General features: G+C 39.2%; 1 protein-coding gene across 9 annotated transcripts in view; it reads left to right on the top strand.

Annotated features, from left to right (window-relative positions):
- The window catches only part of DISP1 (dispatched RND transporter family member 1), an 87,972-nt gene that overhangs the window by 31,283 nt on the left and 30,483 nt on the right, over positions 1 to 26,206 (top strand). For 3 of the 9 annotated variants that reach the window (XM_054194233.1, XM_054194230.1, XM_054194232.1), the window contains 2 exons: positions 22,355 to 22,449; positions 22,980 to 23,516. In XM_054194233.1, the coding sequence (XP_054050208.1) occupies positions 23,011 to 23,516 (506 nt within the window). In that variant the 5' untranslated portion in view covers positions 22,355 to 22,449; positions 22,980 to 23,010. Of the gene's footprint in view, positions 1 to 14,716; positions 15,172 to 22,354; positions 22,450 to 22,979; positions 23,517 to 24,320; positions 24,418 to 26,206 lie in introns of those variants that run through there. The other 6 variants (XM_054194231.1, XM_054194234.1, XM_054194236.1 and 3 more) reach the window with 4 other exon arrangements.

The raw sequence follows: 26,206 nt of genomic DNA, 5'->3' as shown, positions 1-26,206 counted from the left end.
TGAATCCTTATCTATAATGACAGTTTAATTTCTTGGAAGATAAATTGAAGTGATGTATTTGGTCAAATAACTTTTCAACAGCTTAGTGCTAAATGTTTCCAGATATAGATGTAATTTAATCACATATACATTTTCTGAAAAATGTAAATCTGCAGTTCTCTATGGAATGTTTTTTAATACGTTTAATGTTTATCATTGTACATGAGGAAGGTATACATAATCTCTCTGTGTTAGAAAGACCCTTCAATTTAAATTTATTAAAGATTACTTTACCCTGTCATGAACAAAGTGTCCCCTAAATCCAGTTCCCTCCCATGAAAGCGTGAGAATTTCTCCACTACTTGGGGTCTGTGCAAATCATCTGCACTACAAAAGAACCCCAGCTCCTTCCATTTTAGGAATCTGGGAAGGGTAAATATTTAGAAGCGCTGGCATAACAATAGCAGAAGTAGAAGGAAATTAAAGTTGGGGACCCAGTGCTGAGACACATTTGGCTTAAACTGTGGGTGGAAAAAAGAAAAGCTTTTTAGTAAATTGGTGAAAGGTTACGATTTTCATTTTTGGATTAAGGAGTAAGCGGAACTGTTCTATGTAGAATAAACTACCCGGTTTCACAGACAAGAAGGCTCAGTTTTGAAAAGGTAGCCTTTTTTGTTCTTGCTTAGATTTTTTGCTTTTTCTGTCATACCGGAGTATGTTGTTCAGTTATTTTCTGACAGGTAGCAGGAACTAATATTTCACTGAGCAAAGACTAGCACTGTTAAGTGAACAAGTCTTTTTATGGAAGGCTGCTGCTGGTATGAGAACTTCTTGAATGTAAAGCTTAGAGGCCGTAGGTTGAAGGAATATATGAAGTAGACTGAAATTAAGACTGTGGCGTAGAAATTGATTTCATTACGGAAACTCTGGTGTTTAGGTTGCAAAGTATTTTGCTCTATAAGAGATTTTTTGTAAAATCTCTTTGAGAATTTCCAGCATCTGTTGTTTGCGACAGCTGTTAGATATTGAGCAGAAGGATTTGTCCATCCTCAGAATAGAAAGAAAAATGTATTCTTTATCTTGATAAATTCAGTTCAGGTTGAGTAACTCTTCGGATATTAAAACCAGTTTTCCTGGTGTATTTCACTTATCTTTGGGAGATTTTTGGCACTAGGTTCAAATACCTAAACGTGTATGTTAGACTGAAGTCTGTTTCTGCCAAAATTTGCCGTGTGACTTATGAGCCTATATAAAGACCATTATAGTAACTTAAGCTAATACTTGGCTTGTGTTTATGCAAGACAATTCCAAATAATCCTTTAACTTAATTTTGAACAGTGCTGTGTTTTTCAGAAAGAGACCGTATAGAATTGGCTGGAGAAAGGGAACTGTACTTTTGCAAAGAATGTCAGTGTTTTGAAATTTGATTTTTTTTTTTTGATCCAATTTAAAAGATAAAAAATTCTGTGTTTCTTTGTAGAAGGAAATAGAGTTTCTCCAGGGCGTTTATCTCCACAGGTAGGAGACCCTGCTGGGTAGCCTTATCTGATGCCTTAGGGCTCTTAGCTCTCACTCAGCTTGCTCCAAGTTGTATGGATCATCAGAAAAGGTAGGTTTCCAGTTAGTTCTGTTGGAAAGTTGTCAAACTTTACCGTCACCATCATGTTTTAATAGTATTTTTTCGTTACCCTTCATATTATTTTGATTTTTATGGTTTCCAGATGGCAGATAATTCAGTGCAGCCCCTGGCAGAGTTTGTTGAATTTCAGATCACCTAGTGCCTTGAAGGCTAGCAGAAGTTGCTCTTCAGATTTAGGTGCCAGTTGCTGCAAGGGGAGCTAGACCCACGGAACTTTGGACCTGTAGTAAAATATGTTAGTATTAGTGAAATAATAGTGCAAAAGTGTTTTGAGATAGAGTAATTTAGACCACTCCAGGATTTCAATGGCTGCCTTCTCATGTGAATTTCTCAGTATTTTGGTTACCTACTTATGTGGGTATTTATTATCTTGATGTTTTGTTTGTGGGATGCCAAACACTTCCGTATTTAAGTGCCTGTCCCCTCTTGGCGTAATCTTACTGCGAGTACTCTGCAAATTCTGCAAAGTGGAACAATTCAAAGAAATTCTTATTTCAATAAGGTAATTTCTCCAACCTAGACATTCTGAAGAGGTAAACCAAGTGCCAGGAGGTAATTGAACAATGTGGTCTTACTCTGCCAACACAACAATACAGGAACTGGCACAGCAGAGAAGAGGTTGTTTGCCTCCCTTGTTCAGAAGCAGATATGCCCTGCACAAAAGGTAATACCGAATCTCACAGTCGATTAATCAAGCACTTTTCCCAGCCTTTCGCATCATTGTCTGTTACTGCATGAAATGTATTAGTTGTTAAAATAAAACCCCTTAAAATATTAAGCAGAAAAAAGAAATTACAAAAGGAACTGAATTTATAATAAACTGAATTTAAACCACAAAATCTGCACTCTAGTGGAGTATAGTCTCAGTTGCAAATTGAATATCAGTCTATTTCAGATTCAGAGTTTATATCACAACTATTGAATTTTGGTCATAGTTCCAGGGAACTCATGGCCAGCATCAGTGGGATTCAAGTACCTTTGCACAATAGCTTTCTACTGGTAAAATAAATCATAGCAGCACGTTTAAAATCTATTTAAGGCTTGTGGGACTATGAGAACTTTAGTAGGTTCCTGTTCAATACTAATGAATGTGGCTCAGTTGTGACAGGTGACACTCATTTTAGTGTAGGATTTACCATGACTGTTTTGTGGGGTGTTCTGTTTCTTCCCCAGTAATTCAGCTCCAGCACCGTTTTACCAATCAGTTCCTTATGAACCAGAAGAATTGAAGATGTTTATTTTACCCTGTTTAAAAACAGGGATTTCAAAATGCTTTTAGCTAGGATGGAGTGTCATTACTTCTCGAAGTTCTTGAAGTAAAGTCTGACAAAGTAGATGAGAACTTTGGAGGGACAACAGGGATGAAGGCCCTCATTGCATGGGGGAGGAGTGGAGCAAATGTAAGACTCCTGTTCCGTTGCAGTCCAAGCAGCGAGGCCATACTGGTGTGTTGTAGAGCAGAGCTGGTGCCCAGTGCTGTTTCTACCAATGCCCCACTGTCCTAAGTTCCACTGCAACAGCAGTAAAGAAGTTGCTCCAAATGCTTTGCAATGCTTTGATATAATTGCTGGGCAACTGTACGATAATTCCAAGAAGAGGAAAACTTGGATTTTATGCCAAAATCCATCTGAAGGATTTCAAGCTCAGGTTTCTCACCAAGTAGTGGACTGAAACTACTTGGCTGTTTAGTAGATAGGGATCAAGGGCATCCTTTGTACAACTTGGAATTCAAAATTTACAGGAACAGAGTGAGGGAGAGCACTAGCAAGAGAAATGGGACTTTGTAATCCAATGATGAGGTCGCTTACCTGGGAGGGGGAAAACACAGGCTGTACTTCAAGGATGGTATATGTATTTTACATGAAACAGTACACAGAGTTTATTAGCAGTCTTGGAAGCTTAAACAGAACTAAGCATAGCCTATAAAGTGGTGGATTGAACAATTTCTGTCTAAGGTCCTTTGTAAATAATTGAACGAAGCTTTAAAATGGCAGTAATAAACACAGAATGAAAGTAAGATTTTTGTACATGTGGTTTCTTGAGGCTTTTTTTCCAGATTCTTGATATTTGCAAAATTGATTCATTTCGCAACAGAATTTTGCATGGTGAAAGCTTCAGTTTAATCCTAGTCTAAACCTCTGTTTAATCTTATTTTAAATGTGCCGATCAAGCTTTAGTTTGTGTACCTGACAGGGACATTATTCTCGATTTGTGTTATAGTTTTAAGAGAAAGGAGCATATTGAAAATCAATAGAAATTCTACATATGCATCTGTGGATATAAAATGTTGATGTAATAACGGTGCATGCCAGCAATCGTGTATTTCTCAGTTTATAACTTCGAAGTGAAGAAAATGCAAATGCATTGTACTTAAGTGCATGACTAAATTAGGGTATTAAAACAGGTTCTTTATTAAGTTTACCTCTAATTTTGATGGTTTAAAAAAACTCACTTGTTATTAGCTAAATTTACAATGGCAGTTTTAGGTTTCTAGGAAGCTCTAGTGACCTCTGTAAAGAGGTAATTCAGTGAACCTGTCACTAATAATTTCATTCTGCAGCTAATAGTAATGGGTTTAATCCAGAAATTATGAGCTGGGCCCCCCTTCCCTGAGGGAAGTATTTCTTTCCATCTTTAAATGTAAGGGGGGGTGAGCATAGTAAATTTAACAGGACCTGGCTGTTCTTTTATTTTTGAAGTCGTGAGGCTTTTGCTAAGTACTATGCAGAATTCAATAACGTGCAGCACAATTTTTTTTTCTTGATTTACCTCCATCTGAAGGCAGACACATGTGTTTCACCCATGCCATTTTAATGGAATACAGCTTTGTTTGCTGTCACTCACGTGTTTACCTGCAGCCTTGCTCGGGATGGCTGGTATCTTTTAGACGTGTTCTGTGCACAAGAAGCCTGACCATTCTGACTGATGATCTCAGGAGTATGGATGCTTCTGCTGAGTGTTTACAGTAGCTGCGCAAGTAGGGTAGTAATGAAGCACTTGTGAAGAAAGCCACAGAAGATAATGACATTTTTGAACTGTTGACTTGTTTAGCTCTGAAAGGAAAAGTGTGGTCATTCAACAAGAAAGTGAGAAACCTGGGAAAATCCCTTCAGTGGCTTTAGCAATTGTACCCGACTGTGTTTTAGCATTGAATTAGAATGCTAATCACTGAGTTCTTCTCCATCTTGTCCTAATGAAAGAAGTTCCTGTATGTAGGGGACTGGAATTTCAGTTTGTAAGCATTTCAGATACAGCCCTTTGTTTCTGCTTTGTCATTTTGTGAGAATTTGAAACTAGTTCGGCAATAACTTGTTTTATAGAAAATTTACAACCAGAAATTAAGCGTCGTGCTTGATTTAATCCCTTCGATTTGCAGTTCTACTTTTTAGCTGTGTTGTCCTACGTGCTTTTTCTTAGGCAAAATTTTTTTAAAAGTCTTTCTTTAGTGCTAAGTATCAACTCTAAAGCTATTTCTTTTATAATGTATACTACAATACACACATTATACACATACATACTTCTCAGTAGACCTAAATCATTAGTGTCACTGAAATAAACACATCTCCCTACTCCTGCTGGTTATTCTTGCTTGTTATGGTTGCCATCCTTACGCCAGCAAATGGGCATGTGCAGGTATGTGGTGAGCTGAATTTAGAAAATTTATTAGGATTAAAACTAATCTATAAGGAGGGAGTGTGTGAGTGAGTGCCTTAGCACATGTTTGCATGATAGGCACTTGCCTCTTAAAATTATCACCTAGCTGTGAAATTCCTTGTCCTCTGACCTCAGGCCAAGCATTCCAGGTTCCCTTCTCTCCCTCTTTCCCTTGAAATGTACAGTTTGCTCTCAGTACTGGCTTATAATATGCCAGTAACCAAGGAGTTTAGGGTCACCTCTTTGCCCTCGCCATGCACAAATACTGACATCTCACGCTTGGTTGTATTGGAAAGGCGGGAAGAATGCTGGCGAATATTACAGTCTTTCCTAATGCCTATCAGTAACTTTGTATGCATATGATCAGATCCATGTGATACCTTTTTGCTCACTGAGGGGGGGAGTAGTGGATATGTCATGCAAGCATGAAGAACAACTCATCCAAATTTGATTGGGATGCTTTCCTCAAGGTTAGGTTTACTATTTTTTTCTTATCTTTGTCTCTAAAGCAAACTCTTTGGGAAAGATATATTAATTTTTTTTGCTGGTAGATTTATACATAAGTTGTTTTGGAAAGGATATGTGCAAAGATTAGTATCTTCTGACAAATGGAGAAATCTTTGTGTGGCTGCTCTTTTGCTTTCAATAGCTGATTGGGCTGTGAGTTCTTGCTTGGAAGGTCAGTATCTTATGCATGCCTTGCTCATATTAAAATGGTATCTGGCTGATGAATGTCAGATACTGTAGACTAAACAAGGCTGTTCTGCTAAATAAGATTTAAAATTGTAAAAAGAACGTTCAGGTTTTAATGTCTGAACACTTCTATAAAGGTTCAATGATTTGGTAGTAAACTGATTTCTGAGTTTTATTAAAATTAGCAGTGCCCGTGCCCTGGAACAGGTACACAGCCCAATTAAGTGAGCTGAAAGTTGCAGAGGAACCAAACTCTTCTCCTAGCCACGGAACGGCTGTGCAGCTGCTGCCGTCGCAGGGCTGCCAGAAGTCTTCGGCAGCTGCTCTGTGCCCGTCTCTGTGTCTGATACAGAGGTGGTTTACTGGTGCTGACACTGTACAGCTGTGGTACTGCTGGCAGACACCCAGTCACTCGTCTTTGCCAGGATATAAAAAAACTCTTTCCATGGTTGTACTCTGTAATGACCAAAAGCAACTAGTGTTTTCTCAGTTCCCATACCCCAGTTTCCAGTGCGAAAGACTGGGATCAGTCCTGCTGCTTCGGAGTATTGGAGTGCTCCATGATTCTCAATTCCTGGGTGCAGAGACTGAACTCCTAAATACATTTCGGCACCTGATCCTCTTCAGATTCCTCAATTCTCATGCAAAGTTATCTGATACTACAATTCACGTAACCAGTAGTGAACCAAATTGTATTCCAATGAATCTCCTAGAAACAGAGCATGTATAGTACATGCAAAATGGGTAGCCTGTAGTAATTGGAAAAAGCAATATTGTCTAACTGAATTGGCTGCATACATCACAGAGGCTGTAGCAGAAGCAATCTAATTGAAGTCTTATCTTGAATTTGATCTTTAAATAAATCCAGCTGTACTTATTGAATGTAAATCTCAAGAGGTACCATCAAGTTTGAAAAGCCTTCAAGTACATCATCTTAGATGTTTGGTCAATACTGGACATATTCAATATAAAAAAAAAATGGTTTTTAAATGGACCTCATGCAGCGAAATAATATATCTGGGTTTGTAATACAACTGTAATGCAATTTCTGTACACTTGTGCTTTTCCAAAGGATTTTTTGATTTGAGAATTGATCAGGAAGGTACGCAGTTGCAGTTTTGTATTGGCAAGAATACAGCTCACAACTGTGTGTCTCCAGGGAACCTGTGTGCATTGCAGAAAATGCCAAATCATGTTTTTCAGAAGATAATACACCTTAGTATCCCTAGGCGTAATATCAAAGGAATAGAGGTATCATTTAAAAAAAAAAAAAAACAACAAACCTAAACCACCAAAACCACCCTCCACAACCATGTAGGGGAATGTTACATAGGTGTTTCATAGTTTAGACTTGTCTCAAGGTTTTTGACTTTGAGTACCAGGTAAAAACAGACACATACCAAACTAACTTCTGTGAACAGCTTTGGAAATGATGTGACATGCATATGACAGGCAGTAACTGTTGTTTAGTCTTAAACAGTGTGAAAACAGAGGGTCCCAGAGAAATCTTACATCTCCTTCTAAAGCTACGGAGGTTGGCGCTCTGGAAGGTCTGGTTCTTGATTTATCTGAACATATGAGAAATTCCCAGGCTTGCATCTGTTTGCTAACAGACAGCTAGAAAAGGTTGACTTCCCATTGCAGGGGCTGTGTTTGGGTAACCCTCTGGCAGGCAAGCAGCCTAGTGAGCAAACATTGAGTTTGTGCTCAAATAGCGTTTTCTCCTGCCTCGTCTGTCAGGCCTTCGTTAGAGTGTCAGTAAAGCTCACATCAAATAAAAGCTCCTCTATGGGCTCTAGCAATACTTGTTTATTCCAAACACTTAGACTTTCGTGCTTATTTCACTTTCCTGATGAGGAAACGCGAAGGTGTGATGTGGGTTGTGCACAAAAGCCAGGGAGCTCTTTCATGCGTTATTTGAAGCTTTAGGCAGTTGATTTTGAAGATCCTTTATGAAAATAAATAATTAAGAAGCTGGTAGGGGTTTTCTCTCCTGTTAATTTTACTAAGCCAAGGGAAAAGCGTGCAAGGTTGAAGGTTGAACTTGCAATATGTAGAAAGAATCTTTCCGAACTACAGTCATCACCTAATTTGCTCTTAAATGAGTGAGAACCTTCTACTTTCTTTAGCTGTGAGGGTGAATGAAATGAACAACAAAGTGTTAGTTTCCTGCGATCTGCAACCTAAATGTTTATCTTGCACATAAGTGTTTATTTTACACACCTATTATATGGCAATAGTTACGCAGTTGCAATAAATATTGATGTTACATTTTTAGTTTCCCTGAAATCAAGTGCAAAACAATGGTCCCTCTCTTAAAAGGAACGGATGCCTTAGTGTTTTAAAAGAATTCCTTCAATTTCAAGACTTTGCTCTTTCCTGAACTAAGAATATGAATCTGAAAAAGTGATTTTTCCTTTGCTTCTGTAGCTGAAATAGAAGTAGTGGCAGTTGTGTTTTCTGGATTGTTGCTGTATGAATTCCTCCAAATGATTGGGAGAAATGCATTTCTTTGTTATTTCTTTGATTATAGACCAGTTAATCTTAATATGGTAGTTAAGAATATTGGTAAAGTGCATTTCTCCTGTCATTTGGAAAAAAATTAACTGCAATAGTTGCTTTCAGTCTGACATCAGGATGGTGGTTGTAGTTTAAATACTGCTGGTGTACAAGTGATGGAATTACTGCTTTTTATGTCACTTGTTTATTTTACATTCAGTTAAAGCATTCTGTTAGTTTTTCCCTCTGGTCAGTCTGGACTATTTTACAAGTGACATTATACATGTGTGCACTTACATAAGATAGACTTAAATGTAGTTAGTTCATAGTGGAAAAGGTACACCTGTGAGAAAGGAATGTGAATGAGAAAATGTAACTGTGTGTAAACACGTTTATGCAGCTGCGTTTTAATATAACTTATTATTGGAGCACTCTGTCTAGAGAATAAAACTGTTACAACTGAAGACAAGCCATTAAAAATTCCTTCAAAACATTGTGAGCTGTAGATAAATCAAAAGTATAGAACTTCAGTTCTGCTTACAGATTTATTTGTACTTTAAATGTTTTCTTCATATTAGTGTCTGAAAATTGAGGTGCTAATAATACTGTCTTACAAACTTTCCATGTTTTTGCATAGTATTAAATCTGGCTTTTTTTGTTTTGCTCATGATTAATACACAGCTTTGGTTTTTTTATTTATTTTAATAACGTAAATAATTGCTTCCAAGGTGAGGAATTTTTTTAACTTTATTAGCTTTTCAAGATTTTTGTGTGATGTGAGACTTGAGTTCCTGTAAAGCCTCAGATGTGCATTTCAATTCAGAGTATGTGTGATTTGGAAACATGGAAAAAGGAGATTTATCTTTATTAGTTCTTCAGTGAAAAATCATTAAACTGATGTTAGTATTTCTGTTCTGTAAGTACATAAAACAAGACAGTCTTATACTTTATAACTCAACCTTCACGTGACCTGGTTTAAAACCTCAGGATCTCAATGAAAAAAGTGAGAGAAATAATGCTAGAGTGTCTTGTTTCAGTTGTGGGGGGAAAAAAAGACTGGAAAATGTCACTATCATACTTTGAGAGCTTTTTAAAAAAATCAATAGAGGAAATAGTTTAGAATCCTGCTTTATTTGTTTGCAATATCATACTGAACTGACTCTTTAATTACACTAGGGACTGAGAGCACATTGTTCTAGGCGCTTTGTGGACAATGAAAGATCCTCTTTGCCCCTAGAAATTTATTTCTGTGCTTTGACTTTGTGTTATTTAAGATGATGTGACCTTAAATGTCCAGTTTCCAGAATATTAAAAGAATGCGTTGGTATCTGTTTTATTGACTGTAGTGCGTAGGGTTTAAATTTCCTGGTTACAAGCCAGAAGTCCTCTGTTTATCTAAAAAAACAAATAGAGCATGATCAGCAATTACATCTAACGTTTCTGCTGTCACTAGGGCTAGAGAAGACTGCTTTGCAAGACTTAAAGATTTTTTCAACCTCTCTACTCACTTAATTCTCAGCCTTTCTTGAGGGTATCAATTATGAAAGATTTTGTGGTGAAGTCTGGATGAGTAGAAACTAGAGAAGGGCAGCCAATTTACTTTATGTCGTCTATTGATCAGACAACGTTTCATCCTCATGGAGCTAGCAGTCTGAAAATGGAAGGCTCAATACTTAAGACTTCAGCCATAGGTATATGATGATACTAAATTAGTTTTGCTTATATTATGACCTATATTTATACGAAGGTTTGTCTCCTCCACCCCTGGGGGGGAAGAGTATATAGAAGAATGCCAGTGTAAGAGGATGTGAGTTTTTATGTTTAATACCTTTTATTTCATTCACTTCCTTTTCTTCATCCTGTACGTCAAAGAAATAAATCCACAGATTTAAGTACAGGTTTGGGGTTTTTTTTTTCATTGCTGGGTGCTTTTGTTTTTATCTCTTACAGTATTCTTTTTCATCTCTGGATGGGGTAACACAGGTTGTGAATTAACTCCACTGTCTGTTCAGAGTCTCCCAACTGCCAGTTTTGAGAGTTTCCATCTCAAGGGTGATGCATTATGAACACAGCTCTTCAGTTTTCAGGCTGTTCAGGTCTAGTAGTCGCATTCATGTGGCTGCAGTCTCAGATAAGTCAGTTCGTGTCTTTGCCTCATATATCTGGATCCCAGAGCACTTGGGAGCAGCATGTAGGCACTCAAATATCCCTGCAAAATTGCCGGGTGTGGCACAATCAGTGGCAGTCTAGACCAAGTAATCTCCGACGGATCAAACTGACTCAGTCCAATTAAATTTCTCAATACTGTGCCCCGGCGTGTCCCATGTACTGCTAGATTCTGGAAGATCCCGATATGTGCCCTATGTGCCTCTAAATAATTAAAGTAGCTACCGCTATCTCAGTATTGCCTCAAGTGTTCCATGAAAATATCCTTTAGTATGAAAAATAGTGAATAAATGGTTGGTTCCCTACAATATTTCTCCCATTACATTGTATTTTAAGTAGCATTTGGTAAATTGCCTACTGCAAGTACTGTCCTATAGCATCTAAGACGCAATAGAGAATGTTGTGTCCAAGAAAAAAACACCAGTCAGGAAATTCTGTAGTTGGATAGGAATTGTAATAAAAATTCAGTGTAGCTATAATAAAATACGTGCAGAGTACACGTGCCACATACAGAACTCACTCTGTCATTTTAACCTCTAATTAGCTCTTTACTTCTATTCCATATTCCTTTATTCTCCCCAGTTCGTTCGCAATTCAGCAGAATTTCTGCAGCGCCTCTGGTACCTTCTGTCCGGCCTTCAGGGATTTCAAAAGCCTCTGCGCTTTTCACCTGAGTGCTTGCCTAGTCCTTCAGCATCAGTTTGTCCCCAGAGCACCCAAAAAGGCCACCAGCTTTCCTATTAATGTCCAACACTGTCAAAGTCCTTCAGCTTCTTCCGAATATCTCCCTCTTTAAAAGACGCTGCTGTGAAAAGAAAAATCTGTGATTAATGTCATATTAAGCTCAGAGAGGTATGTGAAGGCATCCAGACGAGAAAAGGTAGAGGGAATAGCTGCAGCTCTGGTGCTGGGAGTAGCTGGGTAGCAGCTCTTGACCATGGCCAGCCAAAGCTAGCAGAAGTGGCTGGCACTTGATGGCGTTGCCTGGTGTCTTCAGTTGAAAAAGGCTATGAAAGGATCACGGCCAAGAATTGCCACTCTTTATATCTTGTTTGAAGAGAGAGCATGATCAGACTTCATACATTACAACACAGTATGTCAGCTGTACTCTAAATCCAAATACAAACTTCAATATTTTTTTTTTTAGGCTTATATATTATACAAGCTATAATTGATTTGAATCTCTATTATGGTTATCATAACAGTATTTATTTTTTTCCTAAGAATTGTATATAGAATTTTGGGAGCTGTATTAGTATATTTGCTACTACTTGATTTTATTTGTTAAGCATACTATGAAAACTGTTGTTTTAAAATCTCAGCAAAAAAAAGATGCTTGTTATGATAAGAGGTGGTTTGCCCATTTTTTTAAGTTTAAATGCTGTTTCTTTGATCAGAACGTGCAAAGTAGTTTTGCCCAGAGCAGCGTGTCTGTCTTCAAGGGCTTGAAGTCCAAATCACAAATTTTTAAGTAATCAGTCGAATCTAAAAATAATAATCTTCAAGATGACATAACAGTCAAATTTTATTCTGCTCATTTTCTCTTTAATGAATAGCGAAGCTTTGAGAGTTCATGTTGTTTATGGTAGAAATTCTATTGCTTGTAAAATATATTGTTTGAACCATAGGTAGGTGGAACTTCCTGGTGGATCGAGGATTGTATTGACTTAAACCAAGGCTGAATTAGTAGTGCAGATGTCCTGCAGATTCTCTGCATATATGCATTTCCAGCTGGTGGAAAGAGCAGGGTGTTACTCATTTATCTTCTCAAGGCTTCCACAGATCAAATTTGACGTTCCCGATGTGCCTTGAATCAGTCTAAATTCGTCGATCCTTTTCCACCTTCCCCTGATTTTTTTTTTGTACTTGCACTCCATATGCTGCAGAGCTCAGTTGTTTCCTAATCGATTACAAATGAAGAAGTCAGCATTTGTCTGGTAGTGATGGAGATGAACAGTGGGGTAAGTAGCAACACTGCAAGTTGAATGTAGTGCAGAAAGGGATGTTAAAGGGTGTATGATGGGGATGTCAAAACCATGAGCGTGCTGGGGGGGACGTTGGACAACTAAGGCTCCGTGGGGATAGAGCGTAGCGTGGGAGAAAGGTTTCTCAGCACTCACAGTGCTGACTTTGCTCTTCAGATACTGTAAAGGCAGTAATTGACTACAAGTCTGTAATTCAAATATATGATACGGTATTCAAATCCAATTTGCATGGGAATCATTTTATTAAGCGTAACCTCTGAACACACATTATACATTCATTTTACTATCGTCCTTGGGAACAGAGTATCTGCAGTAAGTTGATGTACAAAAATATAGTAACACTGTTTTGTGCAGTACATGTAATCTAAGAGCTTTAATAGAATGTAATCCTTTAGATTTTTATAGTACTCTTTCCTCCTGGATATCAAAGCAATGAGTAAATACTATGTGCCTTTTGTCACTTCTTTGAGGTGGTTAGCAAATACAAGTGGCACAGTATCTGCAGTGAACTGATACACAGAAATATTTACATATTTAAGATACTTTTATTAGTAAATATCTTTTTCAGAAAGACTTTTGTGACATTGGAAAAGTAGCTTTGATATTATTCTTGTGATGCTTCTGGGCATATATTGTGTGTTTCAAATATTCAGAAAGTGAATACCATCTTGTAATCCTACTTCCGTTTTGGATTATGGTTTCAATTTATCTGATTTGTAATATTGCTGTTTTGCTCAATAAATATATCTGAGTTTCTTCTATAAGAAGTGTCCTGGACCATTTAGCACTGAATGGCTCTGTACTGGACGGAAAGCAAGTTTTCTGTTAGAAATCCATTAAGGTTACAAAACCAATGCTGTAGGTAGGACGCTGATGGTGTGCGGGAGCTGGAGAACGGGCAGCTGATGCCAGTGAAATTTCCCAGTTGAAGCTAAGTGAGAAAGGCAAGGAACACTGGTTTAAAAAAAAAATAGCTTCCCCTTAGAAGTGGGGAAGCAGCAGTCTCTCACCACCTGTTAAAGACCAGATCCAATGAGCAGGAAGAGCTGCCTTGTGTAAAAACTTGGACCAGAGTTAGGATGTATAATTCTAAGGTCACACTGAGGGAAATTGAGCCTCAGTGTTTCCTTTTGGTAAGATTTTTTTGCTTTACAAAGAATAAAGATGCTTGGGGGTGAGAAATTCCTTTTGCTACAACCAGCTCAACTTGACCCTGAAATCAGAGCTCCTACATGTCAGTGGAGGGGAAAGACAGCTCTTCTAAAAAGCCAGTCGGAGGTGGATTGTGACCTGCTTTGGAGTGGCGGGGGACTGGTTTACGAGATCTGCCCCAGGGAGGATGCCAGTTCTGAGGTTTGCATCTGAGATACCCACAGCTGAGGAAAAACCAGAAGTCACCTCCCAAAATGGGAGGCTTGTGACGTTCGGTAGTTAGTCTGAGCTGACCCTGGCAGAGCAGGTTGAGACCAGCTTGTGGCATTTCCCATAGTAGTGTTTTAAAAAGTTCCTCGTAATACAGCTCTGCAAATTGAGTACAGTGTTCCCCACCTGAATACTGGGCTCTTTCTAAACGTGACCTGCTGCTTTGCTCTTGAAGTCCTAGGATTGAGCGTTTAAATATCCCCAGAATTTGTCAATCTCTGATTTTTGCATTTTGACTTGTAAGTGACCAGACTGTCTTCTCTGCTCCTGGTGTTTTCAGCTTTTTGCATCAATAGTCTGTAATAATTCAGTTCATATTTATAAAGTCCTCTTAAAAAAAAAAAATGCATCTCAGGAGTGTGTGAGATGTTTACTTTTGGACTACCATGTCCTCAAGTGCTCAGGAGTGAAAGAAGCTCAAGAAAAGGTATTTCAGGTACAAATATCTTAAAATCTGGTGGTGGGGAGGGGAAGCCCTGCTTTTCCAAGTCGTGGTGGTGGTAGTGTTGTTGAAGTGTCAGAGATTTGTAGCCACAAACATTAGAGATAGTTTGTAAGAAATGCCTGACAACCAAATGATGAAGTAGGAGCTTGGGGCTGGGGGACGGGGCATACTTCCAAGAGCTAAGGAGGATTGAAGCGAGGTCGAAAAATACTCGGAACGGCTCTCGGGTTTCTATTTTCAGCATCCCGCCTCCCTCAGCTCTTTCCATTTCGGCAATGCTGGTGGCAAGGTGATGCCACTTGTCCTTTCCACGTCACCGCGTGTTGGTTGGAGCTGGAAGAGGAGCCGTGCGCGTCCCCAGGGCGAAGCGCCGTTCTTCCTCTGCATCCACGCCAGCCTGAACCCAGCCGCATCAAAAAGGGGGCTGGGACCAAGGGCGGGGAGCGGCCCCGGGGGCTCCCGCAGCAGCAGCGGGGAGGAGCCGGCGGGTTGCCGCCGGGAGGGGCTGCCCCGGCTCCCCCGGCCCCGCAGCAGCGGCTGGGCTCGGTGCGGCGCTCCCCGCTCCCGGACGGTGCTGGGGGCGAGCGGCCAAAGCGGGACCGGCTGCGGGAAGAGCGGGAGTGTAGGTCGGGGATACCTGGATCGGGAAAGGGCTGTTTTCTCCTTACTGCTTCTCCGGCTCGGGGCTGGTAAGTGTTAGGAAGTGTGTTATGTTGGATTTCCCCTGATCTGGCCGTGCGTTCCCGTAGTGTATCTTAGGTTACAGCTGAAACAGCTCGGGCTTTCAGAAAGCGTTAGGTTGTGGGTTTAACTAAGACTATTGTGTACCTTCAGTTTATTTACACTAAAATGCTACTTTGTAATGCAAGTGGACTCCTGGGCTAGTAAAAGACTACAGCTGGGGAGAAGTGCCGGAGAGCTTTGAACAGGACCCTGCTAGCGCTGAAGAGCTGGTGAGAAAGAAAAACACCCCTCCCCGACTCGAGATCCAGCTATTGCAGCAGATGCTCCATTATAAAAGTGGTATATGGGGTTTATCGTTTGGTCTTCAGAGTGTGGCTCAGCAAATAGGAAACTTAAAACCAATGTATGCTTTGGAAACACAGAGGGGGGAAAAAAAATCCATTCTCGCGTGTTTAGCTTTTGAAGAAAATGATTGTTGGGCTGCTAGTGTCAAACCGCTTTGCTACATTTTCTGTAGCTAAATGCAAAGAATGCTCTGTGTTTATCGTATAGGTGTGCTGCCAGTGTATACCTGCTTGATGTGCCTCGGCATTCTCACTGAGTGTTTTGCTTGTTTAATATACAGTAGCTGTAAAATTTTCTTAGTGCTTCTATTAAAATATGAGGAAAAAATGCTATTCTTAGTAACAGATTCTTTAAAGATGTTCAAATGTAGCTTTTAAATTTGGACAGAAAACAAAAAAAATCTGCTTCTAAACAGCTGGTCGAAAGGCTTCTTAACCTCTTATGTAACACTAATATAGTCAGGGTGATGGTAGGCATAGCTGGAAAATACTAAAGAGTATTGCTTTTGTGTCCCTTTACAGCTGTAATAATTTAAATGTTAATCCCACAGCACAATGAAGTAAAAACCTGTGGAACTTTCAACGCAAGTAACTCCTTTTACATCCAGAAAGAGACACATTTTGGTTTTTCCCCTTCTGCGTAAGCAGGGTTAGAGTTATTTTGGATCAGAATATTTGTAATTACAATCTTAAATGTCTTTCATATGGTCATGGAAAGTCGGTAAGTTGTGTAAATAAGATTGTGTGATGACAGTGTCGCAGTTGTAAGCAGTGTTTAGGGTTGGGTTTTTTTTTTTAACAGCTTTCCATGCTTTTAAACTGTGCTGAGGTATACCTGCTTTCCAGAACTACGCACAGGTTTTTTTGCTTGAAATAGTATGTTTTGTTCCAGTCATTTCTATTTGTAGCTGTATTTCTTTCCAAAACTCAGAGTATTTGAAGCTTTTTCAGATTTTCTTAATACATTTTTCCCATTTCCCCTAGATATATGTGCTTAATTGTTTGGGTTTTTTTTTTTAATAAAATTTTAGAATCATATGAAACTCAAGGAGAATTTTCAGGTCTCCTTGTTGTTGTTTCTGTCTATAGTTTTTTTTATTTTGAATTCTGGCTTTAAAAAGCCTTTGTTGTTAAAGCACTGCAATTGATTCCTGTAGTCAAAGCCCTGCAAATGATTTCTGTAAATGGTCTGCTGTTGCTTTACTGGTTGTGCCAGGAGAAGTAACTTTAGCTTAAAAGCAAAGCAAAATCTATTTCTCAAGCTCTGGAGAATACTCTTTTTTTCCCCCACTCTTTGCAGTCTTTCCCAGCTTCTTCACCCCACAGCTGTGGTTGGTGGGCCAATTTGCCTGCCAGTTTGGCAATGCTGGTTTACCAGTGCCCATCTGTAGCATGAGCTGTGGTCCTGGCACGGTGACATCTGGAAACTCCTTGTCACAGGAATTGCAATTCTTGAGCCAGCCTGCGACGGGTGGGAAATGAACTCATGGTGTCTCAGGCTCAGGATGGGACAGCTTCTCAACCTCTCAGGCTGCGCAGAGGGATGGAGGGGCTAGCTGCCTCTGCAAACACTTGCTACAAAATGGAGGAGGGAAAACTTCCCTTCTGAAAATCTCTTCTGCTTGGTAATTGTCATCTAACTACTACTGCATGGTGAAAGTACTTAGATTCCTGAAAATCTGCTCGTTAACAGGGAGACATTAGTTGAGAAAATGGGTGTTTGTAGACTGTGCAGAAAATAATGGCTGTAATGGCATTTCTCAAAAATAGGAGCTATGTCATATCGATCCTCAAAGTGAAGCAGTTGCATTAATAAGTATATCACCTAAACTGGTGTGTTGATAAAATAAGAATTAGAGAATCTTCTTGAAGATGAAATATATACTTTTAAAATATACTTTAAATACTTGAAAAAGAAGTGGAAAGGACAGGGAAGGCTTGTTCTAGCAAGTGCCCATATTTTGTATAGTGAAAGCTTTTCAGGGAGGACTAGTGGTTAACAGCTGAAATGGAAAAGCAAGAATCGGGGTATTGAGAGAAACCAAGCACCACATATGAATGCATAGGAGTAAGAGCTAGAGAATTTGAAAAATGTCTAACTGAGAGCCAAAACGGAGATCAACAACCATAAAACATTAAAATGCTGTTTGACTTGCTAAAGACCATTGCAATGATAGATAGCTAGACGTCTCCCACAAAATCCAGTATCAAACACCAGGCACCACCTGTTACTCCTGCGAGCACTGAGAAAAAGAAAAGATGCAAAGAATTTTGGTGATGTGAAGGAGGAAAAAACCTTCCTTAAGGGTGGCTGTGTGCACTGGCTGGCATAGCAAACCAAGTCTGGAGAGGATTTAACTGAATTTACAGATTGAGACCGTGTAACCCATTTGCCACATTGAAAAACTTTAGTTTCTTAAGGGACTACGCGGCCATTATAGTATTTCATCTGGAAGGAGACTTAATAGGTAGCACTGGCATTGTTAAATGTTGCTTATTTTAAGAATGCACTACTTCTAGAATCCAACTGTTTTAGATGAACTTTTGACGTGAATAGATGTTTTTGTTACTTCAAACGCCATGTTCATCTCAGACCCATGATGTTTTGTAACTGATAGGTCTGAAAGGTCCAGAATACCAAGACTGGTTCTGCTGGCTGAGTGATGTGATGCTGACTACAGCTGAAAGGCTTTAGATAACTTTTTAAATGAAATTTGAGTTTTATCCTACCTTAAATGAAAAATATTGGAGAATAAATCTCATGAGGAGCAATTGAAGGAGCTGGGACTGTTTGGTTTGAGGAAGAGGAGGCTGAGGGGAGACCTCAGCACTCTCTACAACTACTTGAAAGGCCATTGTAGAGAGGTTGGTGCTGGTCTCTTCTCACAGGTAATTAGTGATAGAACTAGAGGGAATGGCTTCAAGCTGCAGCAGGGTACGTTTAGACTGGTCATTGGGAAAAAATTCTTCACAGAAAGCGTGGTCAGCCACTGGAATAGGCTGCCCAGGGAGGTGGTGGAGTCACCATCCCTGAATGTGTTTAGGAGTCGTTTAGATGTGGTGTTAGGGGATATGGTGTAGGGGAGAACTTTGTAGAGTGGGGTTCATGGTTGGACTCGATGATCCCAAGGGTCTTTTCCAACCTGAATGAGTCTATGATTCTATATAAACTTTTATAACCAGCTTAGTTTTGGTTTAATGCAAGGGACAGATTTTGGGGATTATTTTTTATTTCTTGTATAGTTAAAAGAATACTTAGCTGTTCTCTGTCGTCTTCTAAGGATCTATAAATTATCTGTACTAATATACTAGGTTATACTAAATTTCCACTACATCATTCCCTCTTGAATTTGCACTTCTATCATTCTCAATTGCAGGCATTATGAGTCCAGATGGGATTTGTTGAACCAATGTTTTTTTAAGTCTGGTTGTTGGGGTTTTTTTAAAAAGAAACTTTAAAGCAAAGAAAAATTCTTTCAGTTGCAGCCAAAGGAACAGGTGAACTTAATCCAAGCCTAAAAGAACACACTAGTTAGGGAACACCAAATCCTACATAGTTTCAGTGTGGTACGGCATTACTTTATTTCCTGAAGGTCTTGCAGTGCAGATGGCAGATGTCTGCTGGGTAAGCTGTGTTCATTGTTAGCTCCACAAATAATAGAGGGATTACTCCATAAAACTGTCACTAAGTAACATTGCCTCTACAGACTGTGGTACTTTCCAGATATGACACTCTTCCAAGCTGTTGTTTTCAACTGCATGGCTGAAGTGCTTTCTTAGCAGTTACTGTTATCAAGTGTGCAGTAATTAAAGATAATTCTAGTTTTCTTTCCTTAGCAGTCCAGCTGGCGTAATTTCTAAATAGATGTTAATGTTTAAAATACCTCGTGTCCAACTAGAGAGGTGGATACCTAAGTGTGATGTATTAAATATGTAGGTTAGCACTTTTTCTAATTGTATTTAATCTTCTCTTAAGTACAGCTGTCTATATTAAAACCTGTGTTATCTACAACCTCATTATTCAGAATACCTGTCCACTGTTTCAAAGCCTTCAGATGTAAATTGCTGTAAGTCTGAAACCCCCACTCTGTTTGGAGAATACCAAATCCTAAAGCAGTCTGAGGAATGCAGCGAAAACAAACCTCAGCATTGAAAGAATTCTGAATTCTCAAAGACTGTGTTTTCAAAGAGTCTTATTTTTAGGTTTTGTTTTTTTTTTTTTCTTGATGAACAGGTTCTTTGATTTCCCATGTCCATGTGTTATTGAAATCTTACTGTGCTTTTGCTTGGTGCATTTAAACTGGCTTATTTGTGCATCCTCTAAAGGAGAGATTCTCAGTTAACTGTTTCCTTGGGCCATTATTGCATTTCTCAGTAAGTTCCCAGTCACTGCAGTTGTGTCAGAGGAGACAAAATACAGCAGAGAGACAAGAATATAATCTAAGAATATATTTTGGTGTGACAGTTGCAGGTGAAGTTTTGCTGTCAATGGAGTTACAGTCACTTGTATAGAGCGTGACACAAATGAGGTATCACAGTACATAATTTTTGATGCCCTCAAACATGAGAGAAACGGAGCTCGGATAACATTAGACTTGTCAAGTGACATCAACCATCTTACATTTGTTTAAAAAAAGCTACCAAACAAAATGAAAATGTACAGCCCAACTCATATGCTAGAGAATTGGTTTGAGTCCCAGTTCTTTTTAACTGTGATTGAATAAAATACCTAATCAGATGGCTGCCTTAAGCATGCAGAGTAGGCCTGCTTACTTTAATATGGCATTGAAAGAGCTTCAAGGTAAGCAGGTGCTTCCATTGCCTTTCTCAAAGACTCCATGAGAACGGACAGAACTCAATCGTTTCTCAAGGCTTAGGAAGAAAGAAAGAAAGAATCAGCTTGATCTGATAAAATTTTTATAGTTTGCTCAAAAGGAGAACAAAGGCAGAATTTCTGTTGTGGTACTGGTAATGATGATCTTGGGCTTTTCTTTGAATTTACTAGTTTCTAAAGAGCCTTTCTGAAGATTGTGTTTAAACTGAAAGGCATGCAGGTAGATATTCCATCTGTTGAAAAGAAAGCATTTTATCTTTGATCATATTAAATGGAGGCTACTGGGCTGAATGCAACAAAAGTTGAACTTCCCATGTCAGTGTTTAGGAGCGGCACAGATACACTTTGGGTGCCCAGCCTGTGTGTCCGTAATGGGAGTGCCCAGCTTGTGCGGGTGCGAGTCAGCTTCCATCTCTCTTTGGCACATGTCTGCATTACACGAAAACGTGAGGTTTCCTTTATGAAGTGATTGGAAACGGCTACTAAAAATCATGTTTATCTCAATTGCTGCACGCTGCAGATGTCCTGGGCTTAAAGCAAGAGGATGGTGCATCTGTCTTCTTGAAGGGCCTAGATATTTGCAGTATCTCTGTATCTTATTTTCCATTTTAACAGTAGTTACAACTGTGGGACAGTAACTTTGATCAGTGTACAGCAGTGTCAAGTGATGATATGGATGTGTCACTAACTTAGAAACAGAAATGTATCGACATCACCGTGCAGCCTCTCTCATGTGAGTGAATGTGAAAATTAAGCATCCAGAAATTCCTAAAATACTGCCAGGCGCCTTGCGAGGAGCTTTCTCTGCCTTGATGTCCAGCTCTCGCTCTGTCCACTTCAGCAGGCTTTGAAGCTGCCCTACAGTGCGAGAGAAAATCAGACTGTTCAAACACAGTCGTATTTCACATAACTAATACGTCTCTTCAGACTGAAGCAAAGTTTAGGCAGCCACTTGAATTTACTCTTCTCCATGGGCTTGACTTGCCTGGGCCAGGGGAGGGGGTACCCGGCAGGAATGTGTGGAATTGGAGGCTGGAAAAAAAAAATATGCTCGTCGAGCAGTGTATTCTCCTGTTCTGAGTGGTTATCTGAATGAAAGTGATTTCCCAGGGCATCTGGCTCTGCACATGATCTAGAACAAATAGCAGAGGATTAATTTTTGTTTCAGAAGTGAAGGATTTAGCTATGTCTAGGGGAGGTGCTGCACGGGGGGGCTGCCGGGGGTAGCATTCCACTCTGCAAAGCACTTTCTGCTCAGAATTAGCATTCAGGCAATTAAATAGCTCAGCTGGCTGGGCAGGCTTAGCTCTCTAAGCACTCAGCAAAGGTATTGGGGAAGAAAAAGAGTTAGAAACTTCCTTGCTTATCTCTCTTAATCTGTATGTTGTGTCTTTCTGCAAAGTTCAGTGTCTGTAATGCACGCCTTGCAATTTAGACTTGGAATGTTGTTGATTAAATTCAGTATCAAAAAGGTAATGTTGAGTTAGCCAAAGCAGTTGTAATTAACTTATTCTGTTCTTTAAGCATGTGTTGATTTATTCTTCTAAATAGGACATAATTAGTGTTCTTTCTTCCTCGTCCTCCTTTCTCCTTCTCCCTCCTCCCCGTGTAACTTGGGAAACAAATTCTTATTTAAGTGTGATGTTTGACCTTTTGTGTTATTTATCAAAATAATAATCTCCAACTTACTTTCAAAGCTTATTAAAACACAATTATAGTTAACGTGGGGGAAAATGGCTGCTTTTAACCTCAAGCAAATTTTGATTTTGAGCCAAGCTCCTCAGACACCTTCCTAGTGGTAGTAGTTTTCACTTATTTATATTTTGCTTGAAAAAGACAAGACTTCAGAAGAAAATCTTTAATATCTTCTATTTACAGCTCAGTCCATTTCTTAACTGCCTTTAGAATACATGTCACTTGGAAGCATGAGCTTCTCGATCAGCAGTAATTGAATCCTGGGATTATTTTTTAAATTTGCGAAAAACATGTTGTTGTATTCTATCTTTTCAGTATTCGTAACAGTTCATTTTGAGCTTCTTCTGAAGACCTAGTCTACCATCCAGACAATTTGACAGATGTCTACTGAAGTGGCTTGATTTATTTAAGTAAGGCATTTTAAAATAATTTCTTCAAAAACACAAATATGCCTCATTTTCAATAGAAACTGGAGATGGGGAGGGAGGTTACTGAAACCATCACATTAATGATTATTAAACAACCTCTACTGTCTGGTCCTGTCTCCTTCTGGCTTTCAAAGCGCACAGGCAAATTGAAGTGCAAGGTGTGGATGGTTACATAGTTTTCACCAAAATATGTATTCCTAAATAGTGGCTTTTACTTGGTCTTGTGCAAAATGATCTTGTTCCTGTGCATCTCCACCATTACGTGTTAGCTGTGAGCTAGAGGCTGTCAAATGTCTATTCATTTGACTTATATTTTGGTTTAATAACTGAGCAAGCATGTAACTTCGCTCTTAAATTTCTGTTGAACAAATGAAAGTCCATCAAAACGTTCTGATCAGTGTGTTGTGAAAGATGAAGATGAGAGAGGAGCTTTACTCATTTTAATCTAAAGATATTTCTGAGCATCTGAAAACACCGCGGCTCTATAAGCTTTGCTTTATTTGTTTCTTCAGGAACGTCCCATATCCATCGAGAACTTGGAGCATGGCTATGAGCAACGTCAGTGACTCTGTGGTTCTGAGCAATGGCAGCATCTTGTCAAATGCTACTGGCCCAGGTATTGTTGCAGCTAATGATGGAGATGTCGCGGTCCAACAGCTCCCATCCAAGGAAACACCAAGAACAAAAGCGAGTCCAAATGGCTGCCTGCAACTTAATGGTACCATCAAACCATCCTTTCTGCCTTTAGACAACCAAAGAACTCAGCAGATGTTGTCGCAATGCTGCCACCCTTGTCCATACCATCATTCTTTAAGTAGCCATAATAACAAGCAAGAATGTCATTCAGTGGTTGGCAGCTCAGCACCATCTCCTATGACATCGTGCTGCATGCAGCCACCTTCTGAGTATTCAGCATCTATTTGCCAAAAACACGCCCCCATATATCAGCCTGCCTGCTGTCTTCAGCCCTCCCCATCCTTCTGCCTTCACCATCAGTGGCCTGACCATTTTCAGCATCAGCCTGTGCAGCAGCATATAGCCAGGATAAGGTAAGCAGACTGCATTATTTCTTAGTTCTCAGTATGGGTAACCTCTTCTATAACGATTTCATTTTCTGAGAAAAGGAGAAGATTAAAAAGGAAGATGAACCAAATTTCTTCCCCAGGGTTTTTACAGGTTAATCTTTGATGCATTACCAACTTTTTTTTTTCCCCCATAAGAAACCCAGTCAGGAAATCAGTTTTGCTGTACTACATGAATATTCCTGAATTAGTTCATTCTGGAGGGGAAAAAAGGCTGTGTTTTCTGTTTTTTCTTGGGGATTCTTTGGAAGCTCTTTTATAAAACAGAGTGTACACCTGTATTGTGTGAAACAAACCAATATAGAGATAGCTAAGAAAACACTGAAAGAACAGGTAATGTTTGCATAGTCTAATCAAAACCCATATTTCCTCAAAAAGATACTTTCAACGACTCTATTCATAAGTGGTTTTTCTTTGTCAGGTTAGCTGGTTTGGTGAGTCTCCCCTGTGTCGTTTCAGTGTATGTATGTGGTAAATTTCAAAGTTGTGTTCAGATTGAGAAATTTTGAATTGTTCCAGGTTTGAATCCTTTCTATCCTCCACTTCATATGAACTTGCCTCTTCACATCTGTTAGCTTTGGAGTTCCAGGGACAGTAGTCCCAGCTACAAGGAGCAACAATCACAAGGAGAATCTTCTCAAAACTACTGGTCCTGGGCAAAATCAGTCATTCCAAGAGGCAATTTCTGAAAATCAAATCCCGTGTTGCAGTAAGACACTTCTAAGCTTCTACGCAAGGTTATTTTTTTTCTGAGTTGCAGTTGAGCCAAACTGGATGAATTTTCACTGGGGTAACGAAAGCTGCCCTTCTCCCTGCTGTCCAACATCTGCATCGTTGCTCAAAAACTTGGAGCTACAAGTATGTCTTGGTCAGTTATAATGATTTTGTCTTGATGAAATGCATGAACTAACTTTAAACTTCTGAGAATAGCCGACTGGGACAAATATGTAATGTGGAAAAAGTCATAGTGAATAAAGCTTTTTTCCTTAAAAAGCAGATGAAAATAGGGATAATAATACAAAGTGCAAATCAGCTTTCCCCTGCCAGTTATTCCTTTTACAAATGGAAAAAAAATCTTAGTTGTTGGAACTGCTTACAATCAGACGTGGGTTTTTCCACCTCATACTTGTTTAAATGTTAAGTAGAGACGAAAACTCTTATGTAATTTTATATGCAAAGGTATGCAGGAGGCTGAGCCGTTACAGAAATCAGTAAGTCATACTTTTCAAACTGTCAAAATGGGTGCACAAATTTCACTGTTTTTCTCCCTGTGCAGCAAGACAGTTAAACTTCATCTGTAGTCTTGAGGAAGGAAACAAATCTGATCCGTAACTTGTGTTTCTGTTCTTAGTCCAGAAAAAAAAAACAACAGTGAAAAGTTCTTCCAGAAATGGTAAATTACTGTTTTCCATAGTGCTTCACAAATACAAAGACTTTGTTTGAACTGCTCTGATTGGGATCTTGAGCTAAGATTTTTTTTTATCTTGCACTTCTTCACCATGGTGTACATTTGTACATAAATGTATGTAAATCATAAATAATGACGTATGGTAAATGTTTGTCTTGCTTTTATCAGTCAAAAGAAGGCTATAATTTGACCTTTAAAGCAGCTGTACTTAATAACTCAGCTATGGGCAATAGCATACTCTACATATCTATATCAAGGGGGTACTGTTTCATTTCTGGACTTCTTTCTAGCTAAGGCAACTGAATTTTCTTAGCGAAAAAGATACTTGCAATATGCCTCATTGGTCAGCAAATTAAATGAGTCCATCCTTTAAAAACCACCTAGCTTATGAGTGCTGTTACTAGTTCTTTTAGCTTTAAACATATGGTAAATAGGACAGGGGTCCCAGGCCACGTTGGGGAAGCTGGACTTAGATGTATTAGAACTCCTTAAACTGGCTGTGGCTGCATTAATGGACAATGCATATGTGTTATTAGCATGGAACCAAAGACTTCTTTTCTCTCTGAGTATTTTACAAGATGTGTCTAAATGCTATAGTCTACAGATGGTAAAAACAGGGAGCAACTGGATGCAACCTTGCAGCTGGATGGGTACATGCTCAGGAGGAAGCACTCTCACTGGTAGTTACTTTGCAGTGCTGAAGAGAATAGGTGACAAATGTGTATTGATTTGTCACATGCTCAGATAACTTTCTGTACATGGTAACGCTTAGGTCTCTGATATTTTCATGTGATCTCTCTTCCACACTCTAATTTTATTTTGAGCCTATAATCTGCACAACAGCTTCTTCTCCAGATATCTTTCTTACAAGGCTAATTGGGAATCATCCAGCTTTATAACGTGTGCATGTTTTAACAGGGTTGTTTAGAATGCAGGTTCTCATACGACGCATAATTAAGTTCACGTGTAGTGAAACTAGCTTTCATTTTGGTACTTTGCATTTTTAAAACTTGCCTTCAAATATTGTTACAGTTTTAAGTTTAAGGGGGGAAAACCATGTGATTAGATAGAGGGGGGCGAACACTCCTGCAAACTCTATCGCTAATGCTTACAGCTCTGGGCAGGTAACCAATTGTTTCAGCACGACAGGTTTTGTCAGGTTTTGAAGCCCAAGGCTTAACATTTGTCAGTGACCTAATATTAAAGGAATGTGGCTCTGGTATATCATTGCGGATTGGAGTGTATAAAG

The sequence above is a fragment of the Rissa tridactyla genome, chromosome 3 (assembly GCF_028500815.1).
Source record: "Rissa tridactyla isolate bRisTri1 chromosome 3, bRisTri1.patW.cur.20221130, whole genome shotgun sequence".
Lineage (NCBI taxonomy): Eukaryota > Metazoa > Chordata > Aves > Charadriiformes > Laridae > Rissa > Rissa tridactyla.
This window is presented reverse-complemented; position numbering and strand designations above follow the sequence as displayed.